The 18,612-nt window shown below is 41.9% G+C and overlaps 1 protein-coding gene across 8 annotated transcripts in view; it reads left to right on the forward strand.

Moving 5' to 3' along the window:
* DMD (dystrophin) overlaps positions 1 to 18,612 on the forward strand; it is a 634,325-nt gene that overhangs the window by 561,397 nt on the left and 54,316 nt on the right. For 4 of the 8 annotated variants that reach the window (XM_039248767.1, XM_039248769.1, XM_039248771.1 and 1 more), the window contains 7 exons: positions 3,961 to 4,127; positions 6,368 to 6,479; positions 8,174 to 8,310; positions 9,018 to 9,056; positions 13,303 to 13,368; positions 14,492 to 14,557; positions 17,235 to 17,393. In XM_039248767.1, the coding sequence (XP_039104698.1) occupies positions 3,961 to 4,127; positions 6,368 to 6,479; positions 8,174 to 8,310; positions 9,018 to 9,056; positions 13,303 to 13,368; positions 14,492 to 14,557; positions 17,235 to 17,393 (746 nt within the window). The remainder of the gene's footprint in view (positions 1 to 3,960; positions 4,128 to 6,367; positions 6,480 to 8,173; positions 8,311 to 9,017; positions 9,057 to 13,302; positions 13,369 to 14,491; positions 14,558 to 17,234; positions 17,394 to 18,612) is intronic. The other 4 variants (XM_039248768.1, XM_039248772.1, XM_039248774.1 and 1 more) reach the window with 2 other exon arrangements.

Genomic DNA, 18,612 nt, shown 5'->3' on the forward strand with positions numbered 1-18,612 from the left:
GAGTCTCTCATCGTGCTTTTGTGTACAAGGCAGAAAAGCGTGTGCGGGGGATGCCATGGCAATATAACCGGAAGAGCTCTTGTTTAATCAGAGAAGGCTGAATCCTGGGTTTGCGTTGGCCCGAACTGAGTCCTGGCTGTAGGGGTGCTGGCTCCTGTCTGACCTTGGCCTGCTTGGTATTTTCACCGCTGACTTTTTGATGATGATGGAATACATGCTGTAAAATGGAAAAAGTATTTCAAAATAAATAAGTTAAAAAAATACACAAATGACACAAAGTAGGGAAGAGTGGCTGATCTGGCTTCGAGAGGCCGAATTCTTAAAAATTTGGAGGAGATTATACAGCGGGCTCAAACTAGCAGGAAAGTCCTTGATGAAAGTGAAAGGACACGGATCCCAACTGAGCAAGTACAGAGTAGAGGAATCACTGAAAACAGCCAAGCACAGCATTTCCCATTATGCCCAACACAGCATCCGTACCTTGTAGTGTTCACAAGCCTTTTTTTTTTTTTTTTTTTTTTTTAAGGTAAAGGTCTTGGGATCGCTGAATAATTAGTGTGGGAAATTCTGAGTTCAGGCAGAGTTTAATGTGTTTCTTTACCAATGATTCCTCCTCAGCTTTTACTATGTTAACATGCATTAAGAATTTTAAGAGGCAGATGTAATGTGGGCAGTGTTTCTGTAATTAATTGGACCTTCTTTTCTTGAAGCATTTTGTTGGATGACTGGTCTGCTGGATGCACTGGGAAATACTGACCCAGAGATTTTACTTGAGTGGAAACCCTATGTGTGTGCACAATACAGAACAAAAGAAAGTCATCCAATTATACTGTCCAGACCAGTGGAGCGACCATTCCCAACGGATCATATTCGGAAAGTAGTTTTCTCAAGGACAGTGGCACACCAAGGCACGTCCTATGAGGAATAATAAAAGAACAGGGATGAAGACGCATGGACAGACATGACCGCTCTGGTCAAATACTGAAAGGGCCCTGTAAAGCCTGAGACCTTCTGGGTTTCTGGTTGGGTGGATAACAATAATCAGAATAACAGTACACACAGCGCCGCGGCTCTTGCTGTGTGCCAGTGTTCCAAGTGCCTTTCATTTCACTCACTGAAATCTTCAAACAGCCCTCTGAGGCAGGTGCTATATATAGATTAAGACACAGAAAGGTGAAGTTACTTTGCCAAGGTCACACAACCAGTAAATGGTTGGCGTTTGAACTCTCGCTGGATTCTGGAGCCTCTGCTCTGTGGATTTCAGCTCTGTGTGATGACGCACTTTTGACAGAAGTACCCGTACCCAAGTGTTCAAGGTCATCCACTAAGGACATTTGCTCCCTAGCACAACTGATATGTATACAGTGGCAGTAAAAACACACTGGCATCGCCTGAGTTTGGACTCAGTGGTCGTGGAAGCTCTCGCGGTTCTGCAGTGCTGTTACGAAACGATGAGTTCACTTGCATGCTGCCTTTGATCTTTAGGTTCTGTAATTCTTTTTTTTGTTGTTGTTTTATTTTGTTTTTTCCAATTTCCACAGAGTACCTCTGTGATAGCGTTCTATACAGAGAAAAGCGTTCATCAGAAGCTTTTGATCAGTACCTCAAATGGGTAGCATTTTCCAGCTAGGAGATTCAAGGTCAAATGGCTCATTATAATGTTAAATTTATAATCAGGGGTAATGACTGGACTGTGGCTCCAGTGGTGAGTTTTGCCAGCCCAGTGACCTGTCGGTTCAAACCCTGTTGCTTTTCTGTCTGCAGTGCAAATAGATTCATTCGTTCTTAGTGAACCACATTCCAGAAGAAGCAACATGGGTTTACAGTGCAAATACTCATTACTTGTGTGATACTGCATTTTCCCATCATATGTCCCATTCAAAATGGTCTCCAAATAGGCAGTGCCCTCTGGGTGTTGGCAGAAGCAAATGACAATCATGTCTGTAGAAAGCACTTCCATTCTAGGGCTCCAAGTATCTCCAGAAGATTTTTTTTTTTCAGGTCACTGTAGTACGTATTTAAAAAAAAAAAAAAAAAGCATGCCAGAAACAAACCAAAGTGGCTGAGGGCCAGCAGATATAGCAGACTGCAGAAGCAGACCCATAGGAATTTCATACATTGGAATCATTAGATTATTCTTTGAGAAGTGTTTACTCCATTAAAAAAAAAAAAAAAAACAGGTAACAATGAAAAATATCTGCAGTGAGCCATAGACTTTTTAGAGATGACCTTAAAATGACCAGGTAGCACTTGTAGACGTTAAAAGTGCAGTAACTAAAATTTAAAACTTGCTGAATGGCTTTAATAGCCAACTAGATGCTATGAGAGAGAGAGAGAGAGCGCGCGCACACGAGAGGTAGAAGCTGGTGAGGTAGAAGAGATTGTTAGAAATGAAGCCCAGGAGGGCCTGTCCAGAGAAATGCGGACGAGGGTGAGAAAGTCTAATATTTAGCTAATAGATTTCTGTAAGCAGAGCAGAGAGGAACTAGAGAAGAGGCACTATTTGTTGAGATCATGACTGAGAAGATTCCAGAGCTAACCAAGCGAAAGATTCAAGAAGCCCATTGAATGCTACAAAGTGTAAATAAACCCTAGAAACGTAACACCAGACAGGAAGAGGACATATTCCCTCCGAAGGAGCAACAGCGTGCTTTACTGCTGACTTGCCAACAGTAGTGACAGTGAAAGTGAAGTGGAATAATCATTCAGTGTGCGGAAACAATAAAAACAACCCCCCGTCCAGTCTAAAAATCTATATGTAATGAAGATAGCTGTCAAGAGTATGGATTTTAAAAAAATAGAGAGGCGCCTGGGTGGCTCACTCGGTCAGGCATCCGACTCGTGATTTTAGCTCATGTCATGATCTTGTAGTTCGTGGGTTCGAGCCCCGCGTCTTGGGATTCTCGCTCTCTGCCCCTCCTGCTTGTTCTCTCTCTCCCTCTCTCTGTCTCAAAAGTAAATAAATAAACTTTTTTTAGAAGAAAACATTTTCGGACCAAACAAAACCTGAGAAATTCTCCACCAATAAGACACTTAAAAGAACATTCTAAAGGATATACTTAGAAGTGATCCCAGATGGAAGATGTGAAATAAAAGAGGCAATGAAAAAAAAAAAATAGCGGTCGATGTGTTGCTCAGTCTAAAGAAAGAAAGAAACAAACGAACCACCCCGCCATCTTGTAGGGTTAACAAAAATGTCATCAAAACGCATGAACTATAGTAACCCATAAGCAGTAGGTAAATATATTTTGAGTTTTCTAAAATCACTGTACTGTTGGGGAGGAATGGTGTTTATTAAATTTAGACTTTGAAAGGGAGAGACGAGAAAACGGGCCACCCTGAAAACAGCACTAGACCAGGGGGTTCGGAATCTGGTAGCACCTCGGCTCCTCGCGGCTCGTCCATCATACGGCCTTGGGAAGGCTTCCGGCACCCATGTCTCTGCTTTATGGTCTGTAAAAGGAAGCTCCAGGACCAGATGAATTTTGAGGGCTCTTCACTGAGATTCTGTGAAACACTGAGAAATAGATTCTCTAGGAGAAACAAGGAATCCATAATTCCTGAGTTGGTTTTTCCTTAACCTCCTGTGAAATGTTATCCATAAGCACTTGAATCTCACTTCCGGCCAACTCTTAACACGTGTGTTCCAAAACCAGAGCTCAGGGTGGTGTCGGCTCAGGTGTGTGTGTTGCTCTCCTTCCTCCACGTGTTGGTTTTGCTTTGCTTATTCGTCATCTAGCAGCCACGCAGGGTAATGGCACTTTACCAAAGCTTCAGGGGATAGGTGGCTCCTGTGGGCCTTAGGGGGGACGTCTGCAGAAACGGGCTGTGAAAAGTGAGCCTCGCAGCCACCGTTGTGTCTTTTTCTTAATTGACGGCCTGTACTGACAAATACCTTCTGTCCTTTCTCTTCTTGCCCTCTGCAACCCCCACCCCCCACCCTGCCTCCTGTCCACACAGGCTAATAATAAGCCTGAGATCGAAGCGGCCCTCTTCCTAGACTGGATGAGACTGGAGCCCCAGTCCATGGTGTGGCTGCCTGTCCTGCACCGAGTGGCTGCTGCGGAAACTGCCAAGCACCAGGCCAAGTGCAACATCTGCAAGGAGTGTCCGATCATCGGATTCAGGTATCCGGAACCCCCACCGTGGCACCCTTCCCTCCTGGTTCTCACCTTTTCAGGGCTTGATCTTTCATCCCTTCTGCCAGTTGCTCTGAGTTCGTTCCTTTCCATACTGTGGACTGCCCTGATCGCTGGGCTATTTTGGTGGCTCTGAGTCATCAGGCAGGTGTCCCTTTCCACCTTGATCGTGGAGCTCGGCAGAGCCACATCCTTGGTTGAACAGGACTGTTCAACTGATTGCCCGCCTCCCCTGAGATGTTCGTGTGTCAAGGGTATGCGGATTAACTGTGCCGCCTCCTTCCTGGGTCCAGAGAATTGTAACCATCTCTTTGGGGGTTTTTTCATGTTTTTCTTTTCTTCTGTTTATAGAAATTCCCTAAGAATCCGTTCCAACACTAAGAGATGATTCTGTGTGGGGAGACCTGTCATGGTAGCTCAGCTTCTTACTCACTTCGTAGCACTTTTCTTCCCTCAAGTAACAAGAATTGTTTCCAGCAACCCAGCACTTAACTTTTTTCCCTGTGAATCTGATTATGCTCTTTGCATAGTATCCTAATGAACTTCTAAGGGAATATAAAGTACACAAGTAAATGAAAATTTCACAAAGCAGCTAAAAAAAAATGAAAAGGTTCTTTATAAATTTAAAAGTAAAAAAGATAGGAAACATAGCAGGTTATTATTCTGATGTTCATAAAATGTCACGGAAAACCACTGGCTCTTAAATCCTCAGTCTTGTTGACCCCTTTGGGGAGATGGGATATTTTTAAGTGAATTAATCTTACTCAACAATAATCCCAAATCTGCATTTTGAAATGATGATGTATTTAAACATCTGGATCAACATCAAGGTTTCCATAGCGATGAATAAGCCATGAAGTTGTAAACTAGCCACATCGTCTGTGCCTGTTCAGAATCCACTTAACAGCTACGTAAATACTCTGTTTCTAGTTATGCTTAGACTTGTTCTATTTCTTTGTGTCCTAATAACTACTTTGTACCATTTGTGTGCTTTTTTTATTCACTACTCTTTTACCCCTGGTGTTTGTCCTTCCACGCTTCATGGTGTTGACAGAGAGGTTTCACAAAGACCCTCAGAGATTTCTAAAGCCTAGGTAGATAACAGTGAGTAGGCAGTGCTCACAAAGGAACAGTTTGCCTTCCTGGTTTCTAGCAGGTAAGAATGATGCCATGGGGGGTGTGGAGGGCAAGCCCCAGGGGACCGCATTTCATTTCCTGCCTTTCTTTTCTGACCTTCCCGAGCTAGTGAGATTTATGTGCAGGGTCAGGATTTATAAAATAGAAAAGGGGAGGGCTTTGGAGGGCTGGAGAGGGAGTGTGCATTGAATTCTTTTGCCCTTACCAAATTAGATTATTTTGGGACTCGGCACTTCTTTTTCCTCCTCCTCCTTCTCTCGAAAGATGGTTGGGATCTAAAATAGGTAGCTTCCCCCTCCCCCCCACATTCCCATATGTGGCAGAAGGAATATGATTTTTTTGAATTGGCTAGGGTTCTTATCTAAGAAAGCAAAAGGCAGGGGAGCAGAGGAAACAAGACCGTATACTGAAACGGGGGCCCTGTGCACCACCTAGCACTTACAGATGACAGATTCTTCCATCCAGCCCCAATTTGTCTTTTCTTGGGGCTTCACTTCTGTGTGCGTAATTGGTGGGGGTTTTCTGAAGAGAGGCCCATGAAAGACATCATCCACAGAACTACCTGAAGGTGAATAATGTCATAAAACGTGATTAAGGCAAAATGAACCTTCAAGTGAGGGTTCTTGTTTAATTTTCCTTTATTTTATGAAATTGCTTTTTATCTTGATAAAAATTGTTTAGAAAACAATCACTTCAGAAAATGTTTGTCCCCAGAATGGGTAGGGGGCCTGCACCACATCCATCCCTCTCTCCTGGAAGTTCTTTCAAATTCTTGCGTTCCGTCTTCAAAAGACTGGAAGGTTGCCAGTATCTTCCTACTTAATCTGAAAGGGTTCCTACTGGAGTTTAAATAAGAGCTGAAATCTTCTTCCCTCCTTCCATATGTTCATAGGATAATCTTCGTGCCAAAATGTTTTGATACTGTGGGAGAAGCACCAGAGAAATGTGAATATGGGAAGTTAATCACTTACCTGTGGGATTAACGAACCTGCATTCCGTTTGCAGAACTCAGACTGCGTGGAGGGTTTATTAATTGGGAATTTGATTTGAAGAAATATATATGCATTTATTTTTGTTTTGTTTTCTACCAGGTACAGGAGTCTAAAGCACTTTAATTATGACATCTGCCAAAGTTGCTTTTTTTCTGGTCGAGTTGCAAAAGGCCACAAAATGCACTATCCCATGGTTGAATACTGCACTCCGGTAAGTTTGACGCCTCCCTGGCCTGACAGGTAGTTCACCTGGGCGGAGTTTCCCTTGTGTACATGTTGCACGTGACTTGTACTGCTGTGATTTAGAAGTTCGTGAGATGCTTCCCCGCTAAAGTGGCTCCGGATTGTAGGCCCCAGATTTCCTGTAGCCCTAGTGCCCAGGGCAGTGCCTGGCGCAAAATAAAGCCTCTGACTTACTCCACAAATAGTGTTGAATGAACAAATACGTCCTTTTTTGGTGCTCGTTGAGAAGGCGTTCTCACCTGTATTGTGTACGGGGCCCTAGCAGTTGTGAGGAGACATTTCATGGTCAGTTGGGGGGGGGGGGTGTTGGGTGTGGAGGGAGGGGGTCATATGGATCCTTCGAATTTATTACCCACTACTTTTGGTCAGTCTTGCTTAACTAACACTAGGCGTTTGCCTTTAAAAAATTTTTTCTGAATGTTTATTTTTGAGAGAGCATGCATGCGAGCGTGAGCAGGGGAGGGGCAGAGACAGAGGGAGACAGAGAATCTGAAGCAGGCTCCAGGCTCATGAGCTAGCTGTCAGCACAGAGCCCGACGTGGGGCTAGCACTCACGAGCCATGAGATCATGACCTGAGCTGAAGTTGGACACTTAACCGACCGCACCACCCAGGCGCCCCGGCACTTGCCTTTTAAGCTACTCTGTGAGAGGAGCCTGGGTGGCGCGGTTGGTTAAGTGTCCGACTCCTGATCTCAGCTCAGGTCTTAATCTCAGGATCATGAGTTCAAGCCCCGTGCTGGGCTCTATGCTAGGCACAGAACCTACTTAAAGGAAAAACAAGTACTCTGTAAAATAGGTATTTATCATTATCCCCTGTTTACAGATGAGCACTCTGAGGCCTTAAGGTTCTCTGAGGCCCATGGTTCTAGAATTAAGGGACGGAACTTTCTCCTTAGATGTCATTTTGAGGAAATGTTCGGTAGCTTATAGAACTTTGGAAAAATCACTGTTGAAATGGAAAGGGAATAGACTGGGTGGTCAGACACATCTGGGTGTCAATCTGATGTTCTTTCAACACTAGCCGCCTGCTCTTGACTGGTTGCTATGCAGCACTGCTAGACCCGGGGCTTGTACCACCCTGGGCCCTGCCCCAGACTTGTTAAGCCCACCCTGCATTCTCGAAGAATCTGCAGGCAGTTGTCACACACATCCGAGTTCAAGAAGCTCTGCTCTAGAACTTTCCTCTCTTCCACCATCATCAGAATGATTATCCAGTTCTTAGTGTCTTTCTCACTGATTCCTCTTGCAAAGGTATTCAGTGATGCAGAGTGAGCCACGCTGTGAAATAGAGTGAGAGTCAGTGGGTGAAACATGACCTCAGTGTGGACCAAATCGTTTCCTAAAATACTGTAAAGTGTGGCCAGACCTGAGGTCTGGAAATAGGTACTCCTTCTGCTTCCTTTTTTCCTCATGACAACTTGGTGAGGTATTGTCACCCCCATTTTACAGCCGGTCTGAGCCTTCAAGAGGCAAATAGGTTGCGCCAGTTAACCCTACTAGTTAATGCTAGGCCGGGCCCGGTTTTTGCCCACAGACTTCGCCCTCGACCCCTGCGGTCTCCTAAATTACAGAACGCGCACCCTAAGGCAGAACACTGGAGTGGCCCTTTACCGTGACATCATACCCTCGTGTGTCTGATCTCGGCGCCATTTCCCTTTCAGACTACATCGGGAGAAGATGTTCGTGACTTTGCCAAGGTACTAAAAAACAAATTTCGAACCAAAAGGTATTTTGCGAAGCATCCCCGAATGGGCTACCTGCCTGTGCAGACTGTCTTAGAGGGGGACAACATGGAAACGTGAGTACCGGCGAGGGCCTGCTTGACCTCCTCTCCGCTGAACCCCTCCTCGCTCCCAAGTGCAAACAGTCTCTCCTGTTTCCTTCTTTAGATGTGACTTTAGCTGGGAAGAGAAAAACAAGCTGATGTTCAATTGCCATTTTCTCGTGTCAGTTGTCCCAGGCCAATTACCTGTCCCAAAAGTTGAACCGGATCTCCCGGGGAGAGCAGCTCCCTGACAGCTGCTCCTTCCCTTGTAAGAAATATGGGACTGTTTACAAACGAGGGATTCGAGCCTTTCGTTGGGGTTTTCCTCCCACACGAGTCGCCAGGCGTGTGTCTTTTTTGTATCTGATTGTGCGGTCATGCTTAGTCGCTTTTATCTCCTTGAAAGAAAATAGAGTCCCAGGAAATTTCTTCACAGTAAGTAGTAATGATTCTCGTGATCACAATGACGATCCCTCCACCTCTATTCAACCTTCTCTTGTGTTCTCCATACCCGATGGCAATCGCACACTCGTTTGTTTTTCTTACACCTCACTTTCCACCTGCGTTTGGCCGTTGCTTTTCACGGTTCATACTTAATTGGCTGGACACTATTTATTTTGACCTTTCAGTATTTTCTTTTCTTTTTATTTATTTCTATTTATTTGTTTACTTTTTTTTTTTTTTTTTTGTGGCTGAGTTTGCCTGTGTCTCTTTTCACCACCTCATTTTTTGTTTTGCAGTCCTGTTACTCTGATCAACTTCTGGCCGGTAGATCCTGCGTGAGTACTTGCGCTGAAGGGTGCTGCTGGCTTGCTTGATTTGACCATTTTTGTTCTGTTGGTTTGGTTTGGTTTTAAAGACCTATTAATTTCCCGTCCTTCATTTCAATTTTTTTCTTCCCGTGATAAGACGCGGCAAGTACCATCCGCCACAGATCAGGAGAATCAGAGTGAGGTTTTCAGGTCCCCACCTGGTCAGCTTTTAACCAGCAGAAATCGTGGCCTGGAATCAATCATCAGAGAAATGAACGGGTTGTTAGTTACAGTCCTGGAAGACGTGTTTATATATAGCCTTCTGTTATAAGCAGGGAGGAGCCTTCTGATTATATCATAACACTCTTTAGCCAAAGTTTTTGAGATTGAATACTTTGGGACCTTCAAAAGGATGATGACTTATTTTTTAGGGCTTGTTCTAAGCGGACCATTAAAAATCAGCAGAATTTGTTTTACAGTGTGATGTTGACTTTGATGGAATAATTTCACTGAGGTGTGTGTATGCTATTGGACTAATCTTTATATACACGAATTTCTTAGTTTGGAACTAAACTCACTTTGCTCTCCTCTCTGAACTAAATATTCAGCTCATAAATAGACATTTACACTGGAAGGAAGGTGTACTGTAGACTTGGCTATTACTATCGGTGTATATTAATAATAATAATATTAGATACCAACAGATAATTGATTTACCTCGGAGTTTATAATGTTATTAGAAAACCCTTTGGGGAGTCTGTGATTTATATACTAGCAAACAAAGTGTGCACTGTTTTAAAGTTATATTGCATGGAGTATAACAAAGTTTTGGTATTTCGTAGCATATTTATTAAAATATTTATTTAAAGTCAGACAGCTCTATTATATATAAGAGGGAAATGACCAATTTAGAAGAACTCAATTTATTTTTATTAGGCCTTTTTTTATTGTTCCACCATGTAATTTAATATAAAGTATATCCTTTTTTAAAAATCCCGTAGTGATAAATGCAAGCTATTAATCGAGGTTTATTTTATGTCGTTATGGCCTAAAGAAGTGTGAGGCTTCCCTTTCTTAGTTAAAGCAACATTATTATGCCCCTTAATTTTGACCTATGGTACCTATACCTGATTTTTTTAGTCATCGGGGTCGTGACTTAGATTCAGTTCTGGTTTTTGCTCTTGGTAGGTAATTATTTTTCCCTAGTCCACGTAGTTTATTTGTTTCTAGAAGTTTGAACCTTTCCGAAATAAACTTCAAAACAAATTGAGACTGAAATCCCCAGTGTGAGGGGATCCTAATAAGCAAATGGATGTACTCTCTATTGGAATAACTTTTAGCCAGTTGAAATATCCAAAAGACAATTTTGCTAAAGAATCACTTTAAAAATGCATGGATAGAGGTAGCACAAAATAATAGGTGAAAAATAACAGTCCCCTGAATGGGGGGAGGGGGGAGTTTATTGTATACATAAACTAATGAAAAAAAGCCATGGCCGTGAATTTAATGTCAACTGTTTTAAGTAGAGGGTGTTGGCCTTAAACTTTAAAGAAGTTTAAAATTAATAACCTTCTTTGCTAAAATATCTTCCTCTAATGACTAACACATAGAATCACTTTGCCTTTTTATAAAAGGTATGTTAGATTATTCAGAAATGGTGGAAAATTCTACTTTTGAAACAAAACCCAGCAGGCTACAGTCCCTATTTTCTTAAATACCAGCAATTTTGTTAAAGTCTTTACTCATGGGATTATACATGATTTATAAACTACATTGTTGAGGCAGAAAAACGGGGTCCTAAGGTGCTTTAATTTCGCAGGAATTGCACCTGGTATTAACAGATTCTCATGTGGATCACAAGTTTGAAAGTTCACTGAGATACAGATCTTCTCTTTTTCTTTATAGGAAACCCTTATTTACCTGCTATTTGTCATATTACCTTTAAAACTACTTCTAGCTTAAGCCTTTTATATTGTTTGTCCACAAAGGAGACAAATAGTATTCTTTGAGCTCTTCTACTCTGAAGCCTAAACGGGTGAAAAGTTAATAGTGGATTTCCTACATAAGAGAAAGGGGCAGTGGGGGGGGGGAGGGGGATGGTATTGGCCATTTACAATAACAGGACTAATCTTTCTGGGTATATCGTTAGGGTCTATGGTTAGGAAGTAGGAAGGGAGAGCGGTATTCTTACCATCTCTCAGAATAGGGTTTCAGAAGGCTTTGGATTTAGTTTTGTTTCTGGACTAAGTGGTTTTGTGCTTGTACTTATTCTTGGTTTCTAAATGATTCTCCTCTGCACAGTGCTCCCTTCTGGCTCATTTTCTGGCTTAATAAGTGCCTCCTTTAGTGTACTTGCTCTTTTTTTTTAGATTTCTGATTACAAGTTCCTGTGCTTAAGCATGCTGTGTTCGGTGCCACGAACACTGATAAGAAAAATAACACGGAATTAGCCTCAAGGTTAAGAATTAAAGCGCTGCAGAATATTTTCTGTATAAGATTATTTTAAAGTGTTTTGGATTTACATGCCTGGTTTTCTTGCTCTATAGTTTCTAGCTCAAAGGCGTCGGGTTTTCTTCTATACGCTACCAAGCTAGCCACTGTTGGAAGGGAAAACACCCGTTTTCCTTCATGGTGGGCTTTTAGCTTAGAAGAAGCCTGTACATGAAAAAGGAGTTTGTTCCAGAAGACAGGGCTTACAAACCGAATAATCCAAGTACTAAACTATCTTAACCTGCAGTGAATATTTTAAAACAAACCTTAGCATTTTTCTGATACTGTGCTCTGTCAGGGTTCTAAGAAAAGAGCAGATGAACTCTACAAAACTAGAGTGGAGATTCACATGAAAATCTTTGGATCTGCCTAGTAAATTGGGTAGTCTTCCTTGTCTCCTTAAGACAGTTTGAAACATCTTGGTAGTTCATTGCAAGCTGGATTATGGGGACACTTGACCTAGACAACACTGGTTTCATAAATAAGGCCTTTAGGTCCCAGGGAAGCCGTCTGGCCCCTAGTTGTTTGCTAGACTGTGTTGTAATCATCTTATGATTGCGTGTCTTGAAGAAATAGGCATTTCTAGTGCATTTTCTATGTCAGCCTACATAACTATATGTTTTTTTATTTTAGTAGAAGAAAATACAAACCTATTCTTAGTGTTGTGACCAAGTCAATTAATACTGTTTGGACGTTGGGCTAAACTAGTCCTCACTGAATAGATTACTGTTGACTTTTGGATTCGTGCCTTTACCTAAGGGCTTTCTGTGTCAGAACAGAAATGGAAGAGAACTTTTGTCCTCTTCCAATGAAAACAAAAAAGCCCAAGTCCAAACTGGTTTTCAGAACAGATGGATTTTTCTTCCCTAAGGTTAATCCAAAAGTACTATAAAAACTTCAGGGATAATTAATAGATCTGATAGGAAAGGATAAGGAAAATATTAACCTTCCCAAATCTCCTGGTCTCTGGAGCTAAGAAAAAAAAAAAAAAATAATAATAATAGTAAAAATACAAAAGGTAGGGTTTTACACCCCAAAGTATATAACCCTCCCCTCATTTTCTTCTCTGTATATTAGCACACAGTATCCCTAATAAGTATTTCAGATATTGTGACATTTTATAGAATTTAGTTTTTTTTTTTTTTTTTTTTTAAAAAAACATCACAGTATCATTTCGGGTCCTTCATTTTTATTTGATGGAGTAGGAATATAGGCCTACTGCTCAATTGGTAGATATATTGCTTCTTTACAAAACTGTACAGACCAAGGTAGCTAGGAGTGTGGATTCCTAAGAGGTCCCGGACCGGCCTGGCCTCTTTGGAATCACATAGTTCACTGAGAGGGTGCTGGGCCCACATAGAGTTTGCATTCAGTGAGAGAGCACGTCATAAATGGCCTGGGTGTAAGCTCTTTGACAGTTGTGGCCACCTAGTGCCAACACAGTCTCACAACCGTAGCGTGTGAGAAACTAGCCAGGGGGGAGCAAACTGTCCCAGAGAGATGGTCTCTCCCAGCCTTGCCTCTCACGGAAGCTCTCCAGGGAGGATTGTGATCTCTTTTTTATGGCTTTTGAAAGAAGTAGAAGGAGGAGATCTCGCCTCTCAAGCTTGGATTTCAAATACTTGATGATATCTAAGATACGGGAAAAGCCAGATGTGTACCTTATCCAGAGGATAGAATAAAAGCTTTCTAGGCCATGTATATAACATAACTGTGTGGTGGGGTTTTTTTTTTCTCCATTAATGGATGGTATCTGTGACTAATCACATTTTCTGCCTTATAGGCCTGCTTCGTCCCCTCAGCTTTCACACGATGATACTCATTCACGCATTGAACATTATGCTAGCAGGTATGACACTAGTTGAATGCCAGGCAAATATTGATTGAAATAACTAACCAAGGAAAGCTAACCTATAATAATTTGCAACAGACCTTTTCCTTCCCCCCCGATCTTGTCTGACTTCTACTAATCACCTTGCCCTCTAACTTGCATGCCATTGCACTGCATGTTGTTCTTGGACACGAGTAAGGACCTTGGTCCGGAACAGTCTCTCCCTAATCCTGGCCTTTAAACTTTTCCGATAGCTTTGTTATGTTTTGCATACTGCGCACGTTTAAGAAATTGGCTGAGAAATCATCTGACCTTAGAAAACCGCTAGACCAGAGACATGCCCAGGTGAAGAAGCGATACTCTGTTCCGTAGAGAATGTGAAGGCATTGGCTTTCCGTCTGTGTGCTTATTTCACCTGATATGCTGTAAAGAAGAGAGCAATTAATTTTCCTAATCCTTGCACCTTTATGTCCCACCTTGTTTGTGTTTCAGATTATTTTTATACCTAAAAACTGATTTGCTATCTGTAAGATATCTTATGCTCGTTAAGTAAGTCTGTAAGAGTTTGGTTAACTTTTTTTTATTTTTTAGTAGTAAAAAGCGTTTTACAATTGTCTGAGGGGAAGGAGGTTTTTTAAAAGGTAAAAACCTGGTGGCAGACTGGTAAGAGAGCTTACTGTGAGTCCATCCTGAAAAAGTATTATAACCGCTAAGGTGTTTATCAACCGTGGGAAAGCACGAAGTAGCTCTATAAGTCTGTCATCAGGGGAAAGCTTTAATTGTCTTAAAGCTACCAGGGGTAGCGAAGGGATAGAGTGTATTTGTTGTTAGGGAAGCTTTTCTTGTAAAAACAGAGGCCTGTTCTCAGTAAAAGGAAGATCGATCTGTGAAGAAGAAGAAAAAACCCTACCAAATACAACTTCCTTTATAATTTATGGCATAAATGTAAAGCTGCTAACTAGCTGTGGTCCACCACTCACTGCCGCAAATGGTTAGGGCAACACACACATCCTTTGATTTGAAGGATTCTTTTCTCTTCTTGACATGATTTATCCTTTAGTTTTCAGGAATGTTCGATTAGGTCTTGAATAGATTCTAAGAAATCACATAAGTTTTAATGAGCTTTTACGTTTTTTATCAGGCTAGCAGAAATGGAAAACAGCAATGGATCTTATCTAAATGATAGCATCTCTCCTAATGAGAGCATGTAAGTATCCCGTCTCTTTTTACAAAATGTTCCTGACCATGAAATTGCTTTGAGGGCTTTCGAGGTAGGGTAGTGCAGAAGATAGGAGTTAGCAGGATAGTCACTTGATCTTTCAAGGAGCCACTCATTTACTTTTTTTCTTTGACTCTCAACAGCCTGACAGGGAGCACGCTCATCCCCAGTGTGGCCTCAGTGGTAATTCCAGAGTAGCAAAACCAGTTTGCCTTATTCTTATTTAATACCAGATGATCACCGGTTGCACGGGTGCAAATATTGAAATTATATTAAATGCTTAATCTCTGATGAAACCTGCCAGATATTTAAAGGGATTGGATATTAATATTTAAAGTAATGGCCGGGTAGTAGTTTCTCCAGGCAGGGGGAGTGGACCTGCACTCTTGGTAGAGTTCCCTTGGCATTCCCATGTGCTGGGTTCGTTGGGCATTTTCCTTCAGAGATCCAAAGTAGTAGAGTTGTGTGACGTAGCGTCTTCACTAGCTAAATACAGCAAGGCCATCTTGTGAAGGGTTTCAGGAGGAGGAGTTCAGGTCTAGGTCGAAGGTTGTTAGCGGGAGGTTAAGCCAGGCCTGTCAAATAGAAGAGAGAGCGTGATGCTAAACGATGGCACAGAAACAAAGTCTTCATTAGCGAGTAGGGGAAGTATTCACACTGAGGAACACGCAGGAGTAGTGCACGAACCATGGGCCTGAGGTGGAGGGAACCGATTAAGAAGCTAATCTGAAGGAGAAGATAAGGGCCTGCTAACTGAACGGATAATTTAGAGAGAAAAAATCTAGTCCGAGCACAGCGATGCCTTTGGTCAGTTAGAGATGTCTCACCACTTGGTCATGGAGAATCTAGGCAAAGGGAAGAATGAGTGGCACATCATCATGTTGGTGTGGCACCTCACAGTCACACTCAGATGAGGCAAGGGCCTTTATAAGGATTAGGCTGAGGGAAATAGTACCCACGTGGCATTTATACATAACTAGTTATTGAAGACATGACAACAAATCATCTGGTAGATGAAGGTGACCGCTTTCACAGGCAAATGTTGAATCAGGTCAACAACTCAGGCATTTGTGTATGACTGAGTGACTTAAAACAAAACAGTAGCCATCTTTCCCCCAGTTGAAACTGTGGTATACTCTCTTTCTCAGCCATGGGGATAACTGTCAGTAGGATTAGTATGCGAGCTACACTGACGTGAAGATAGGTGGCCAAAGAATCAACCAAATGTCAACAACCTGGATGATTTGCTTCTTGGGGTCACCGATTTTGATATTAGAAACCCCAGCACATTCAAATTAATTCAAGTTAATTAATTTGAGAATAATTAATAATGGAGAATAAAGGCTGCCATTCAGGGGCTGCCTGAGAGAACAGTAAGAAATTTAATTATAGCTCTGTCGTAATTAAACATGGGAGGTTCTAGCAATAAAAGTTCAGAATTTGGGAAAAGGGATGGTAAATTGGGTAGTAAAACATCCTTTTACAATTTTTAAGTGAAATTTAGCTTTAGCTCATTCTGAGGACATAAAATCCATTTTGACTCCGTGTTTGGACAGTAAAATCATGATATTTTCAGGGCAGGCCTGGGGAAGTGGTTTGGTGGATTGGTTGACTTCACTTAAACGCTTGTTTTAAACACCCAATAAGTATTGGTAGTCAACTTTTCACTTCTCAACCAATTACCTGGCTTGACAGACCAAAATCATTTCAGTCAGGAGGATTTTCTAAATACCTGAATTGTTTTTCCACTCAGAAGACTTAGGGGGATATTAACATATCATCCTGCTCCTATCTAACCAGAAACAAAGAGCTTTAGCGTCTCATTAGGAACAGAACGAGGTTCTTATAACTTAGAGGTACGTAAGCTTCTAAAGAGCTGGGAGCACTACATCTAGAAAATGATTTCTCCGGGGTATTAGAGAGTTCTTAGTTTTAAGGAAACATTGCAGCTGCTTCCCCAAATGTGAGCCTTTTGCTTCTTTGTTCCTGAAGATTAGTCCTTAAAAGCTGTTCCGAAGAATAAGTTGTTCAGTGTTCTTTTAATTAATCATCCGAGTGGCTTTTTTTCCCTTCGAGTTTTTGTTTTTCTTTTTGAACAATAATTGAGTGAAACCATCGTTTGTCTCCAGTTTCGTTATTGTTACCATCTTGCCTCTATGGCTTTTGAGGGTCAAACTGGCTTACTGACCGAAGCAACACTTTTTTGGTTACGTGGTCTTCCCCTTAGGAGGATATTTATGATGATAAAAGCTGCATTTTTTTTCCCCTGATCATTATCAACATCAGCGTGGGTCAGCCAACAGATTATCTTGACAGGTTCGGTAGCAAAAGCATTATGGAGCCATTGTTGTGTCTTTTAATATTGGTTAACTATTGGTTGAGTGGTCAACGTAGAGTCCCAATATTTCCGTCATTCTGCCCTTCCTTTACCCATGTAAATAGGCCAAGTTCACTGGAAAATTTGAGCAAGAAATGCCTGGAATTATCACCAATAAGATGGTAGATCACAACCTCAAAAGAATCAAAGTGTCTTTAGAACCAGGAAGAAGGGTCTGATTACTTGTTAAGAGCAAATGTTTCTATTTTTAAGTACACACCCGAGTCCCTGACCCCCAGAACAAAATAAGGGGGGGAAAAAACCAAAACCTTTGATTTTATTTTCCAGAGATGATGAACATTTGTTAATCCAGCATTACTGCCAAAGTTTGAACCAGGACTCCCCCCTGAGCCAGCCTCGTAGTCCTGCCCAGATCTTGATTTCCTTAGAGAGTGAGGAAAGAGGGGAGCTAGAGAGAATCCTAGCAGATCTTGAGGAAGAAAACAGGTGAGTTTTCTTTCTAGCTTTGTCGTTGGTATGCAGAGCGCATACACGTGCACACGTAGAAAAGCGCCAGGAATCTTCACTTAGAGTCATTCTGTGTCTAATTGTTTTCTACAATAATCTGTTTAGCTCCATTTACAGATTCTCTCTCTCTATGAATGCAATAGTATAATTAAGAAGTCCTAATTGAGGGGTGAAAGGAATTAATGCTAATGGTGGTGTTTGATTTGTTGCATGCATTTTGGAGGCTTTGATTTTATATTTGAGCATAGAATTTAAGAGCAAAGCAAGTCCATTTAATTTCATGATTATACGATGGGTACATATATTTGGCCATGTTATCTACGTCAAAGCGTTCAAGAAAGTAGGTTTGTTGGCTCTGTCTTATTTGCGAACGAATCCACTCATTTTTCATCATCAGATACAGAATTCGTCTAGGCTCGCCCTCAGAGCAGATTAGTGAGACAATTCCAGTTGTCAGGATCATCTGGAAAAGGTGTTCACACGAGAAAGGAGACCGTAGAAGTTAAAAGGCTAAAGACACTTCACAATGTCTGCAGAGAGGACAGAGATGTAAAACTCAGGGGTTCTGTGTGGTGTCAGGATAATAGAAATCCTTGGACTTCTATTTTGGTGTTACGTTTATTATATCACAGATCTCTTGGTTGAGAAAGGCTTTTACATATGATCACTTCTAACTCACTGCACCTTCTTTAGACAAATGCCACCAGGCAAGTCTTTAAAGGAGCAATTGCTCAAATCTGTGGGACTTGAGTGCTTTCATCTCTTTGATTTAGCCCAAGGCACCAAAACCTGTGAATGTCGACAGCTTAGTGTGTCTGCGAACCGGTGCCCTCGGGGAGTATGTCACCTCAAGATGAAAAAGCAACTGCCATTCATCCATTGCTTTCTGCCGCCACTGCCAACCTTCTAGCTCTTAAAACCCCTGACCTGTGGCCAAGCTCCTTATCCGGTTGGCTTCCCTCTACTCCCTTTCTCACCCCTCCAATAAATCCTCCATACTGACTTGAATTGTCTATCTTTCCAGGACCAAGACCCATCAGTGGCATTCTTTGTTCATGGGATTTCTGCAGCTAGGAAGAAAGAAATCCAGCTTTTCGGCTGGGCGTTTAAAACCTTCCAGAATTTGCTCTTCCTTTTACAACATTATCTTCCTTTATACCTGAGTTCCAGCCACGCTGCTGTAGCAGCCATTTCTGAA

This window comes from Hyaena hyaena, unplaced genomic scaffold (genome assembly GCF_003009895.1).
Source record: "Hyaena hyaena isolate Hyena2069 unplaced genomic scaffold, ASM300989v1 scaffold_318, whole genome shotgun sequence".
Lineage (NCBI taxonomy): Eukaryota > Metazoa > Chordata > Mammalia > Carnivora > Hyaenidae > Hyaena > Hyaena hyaena.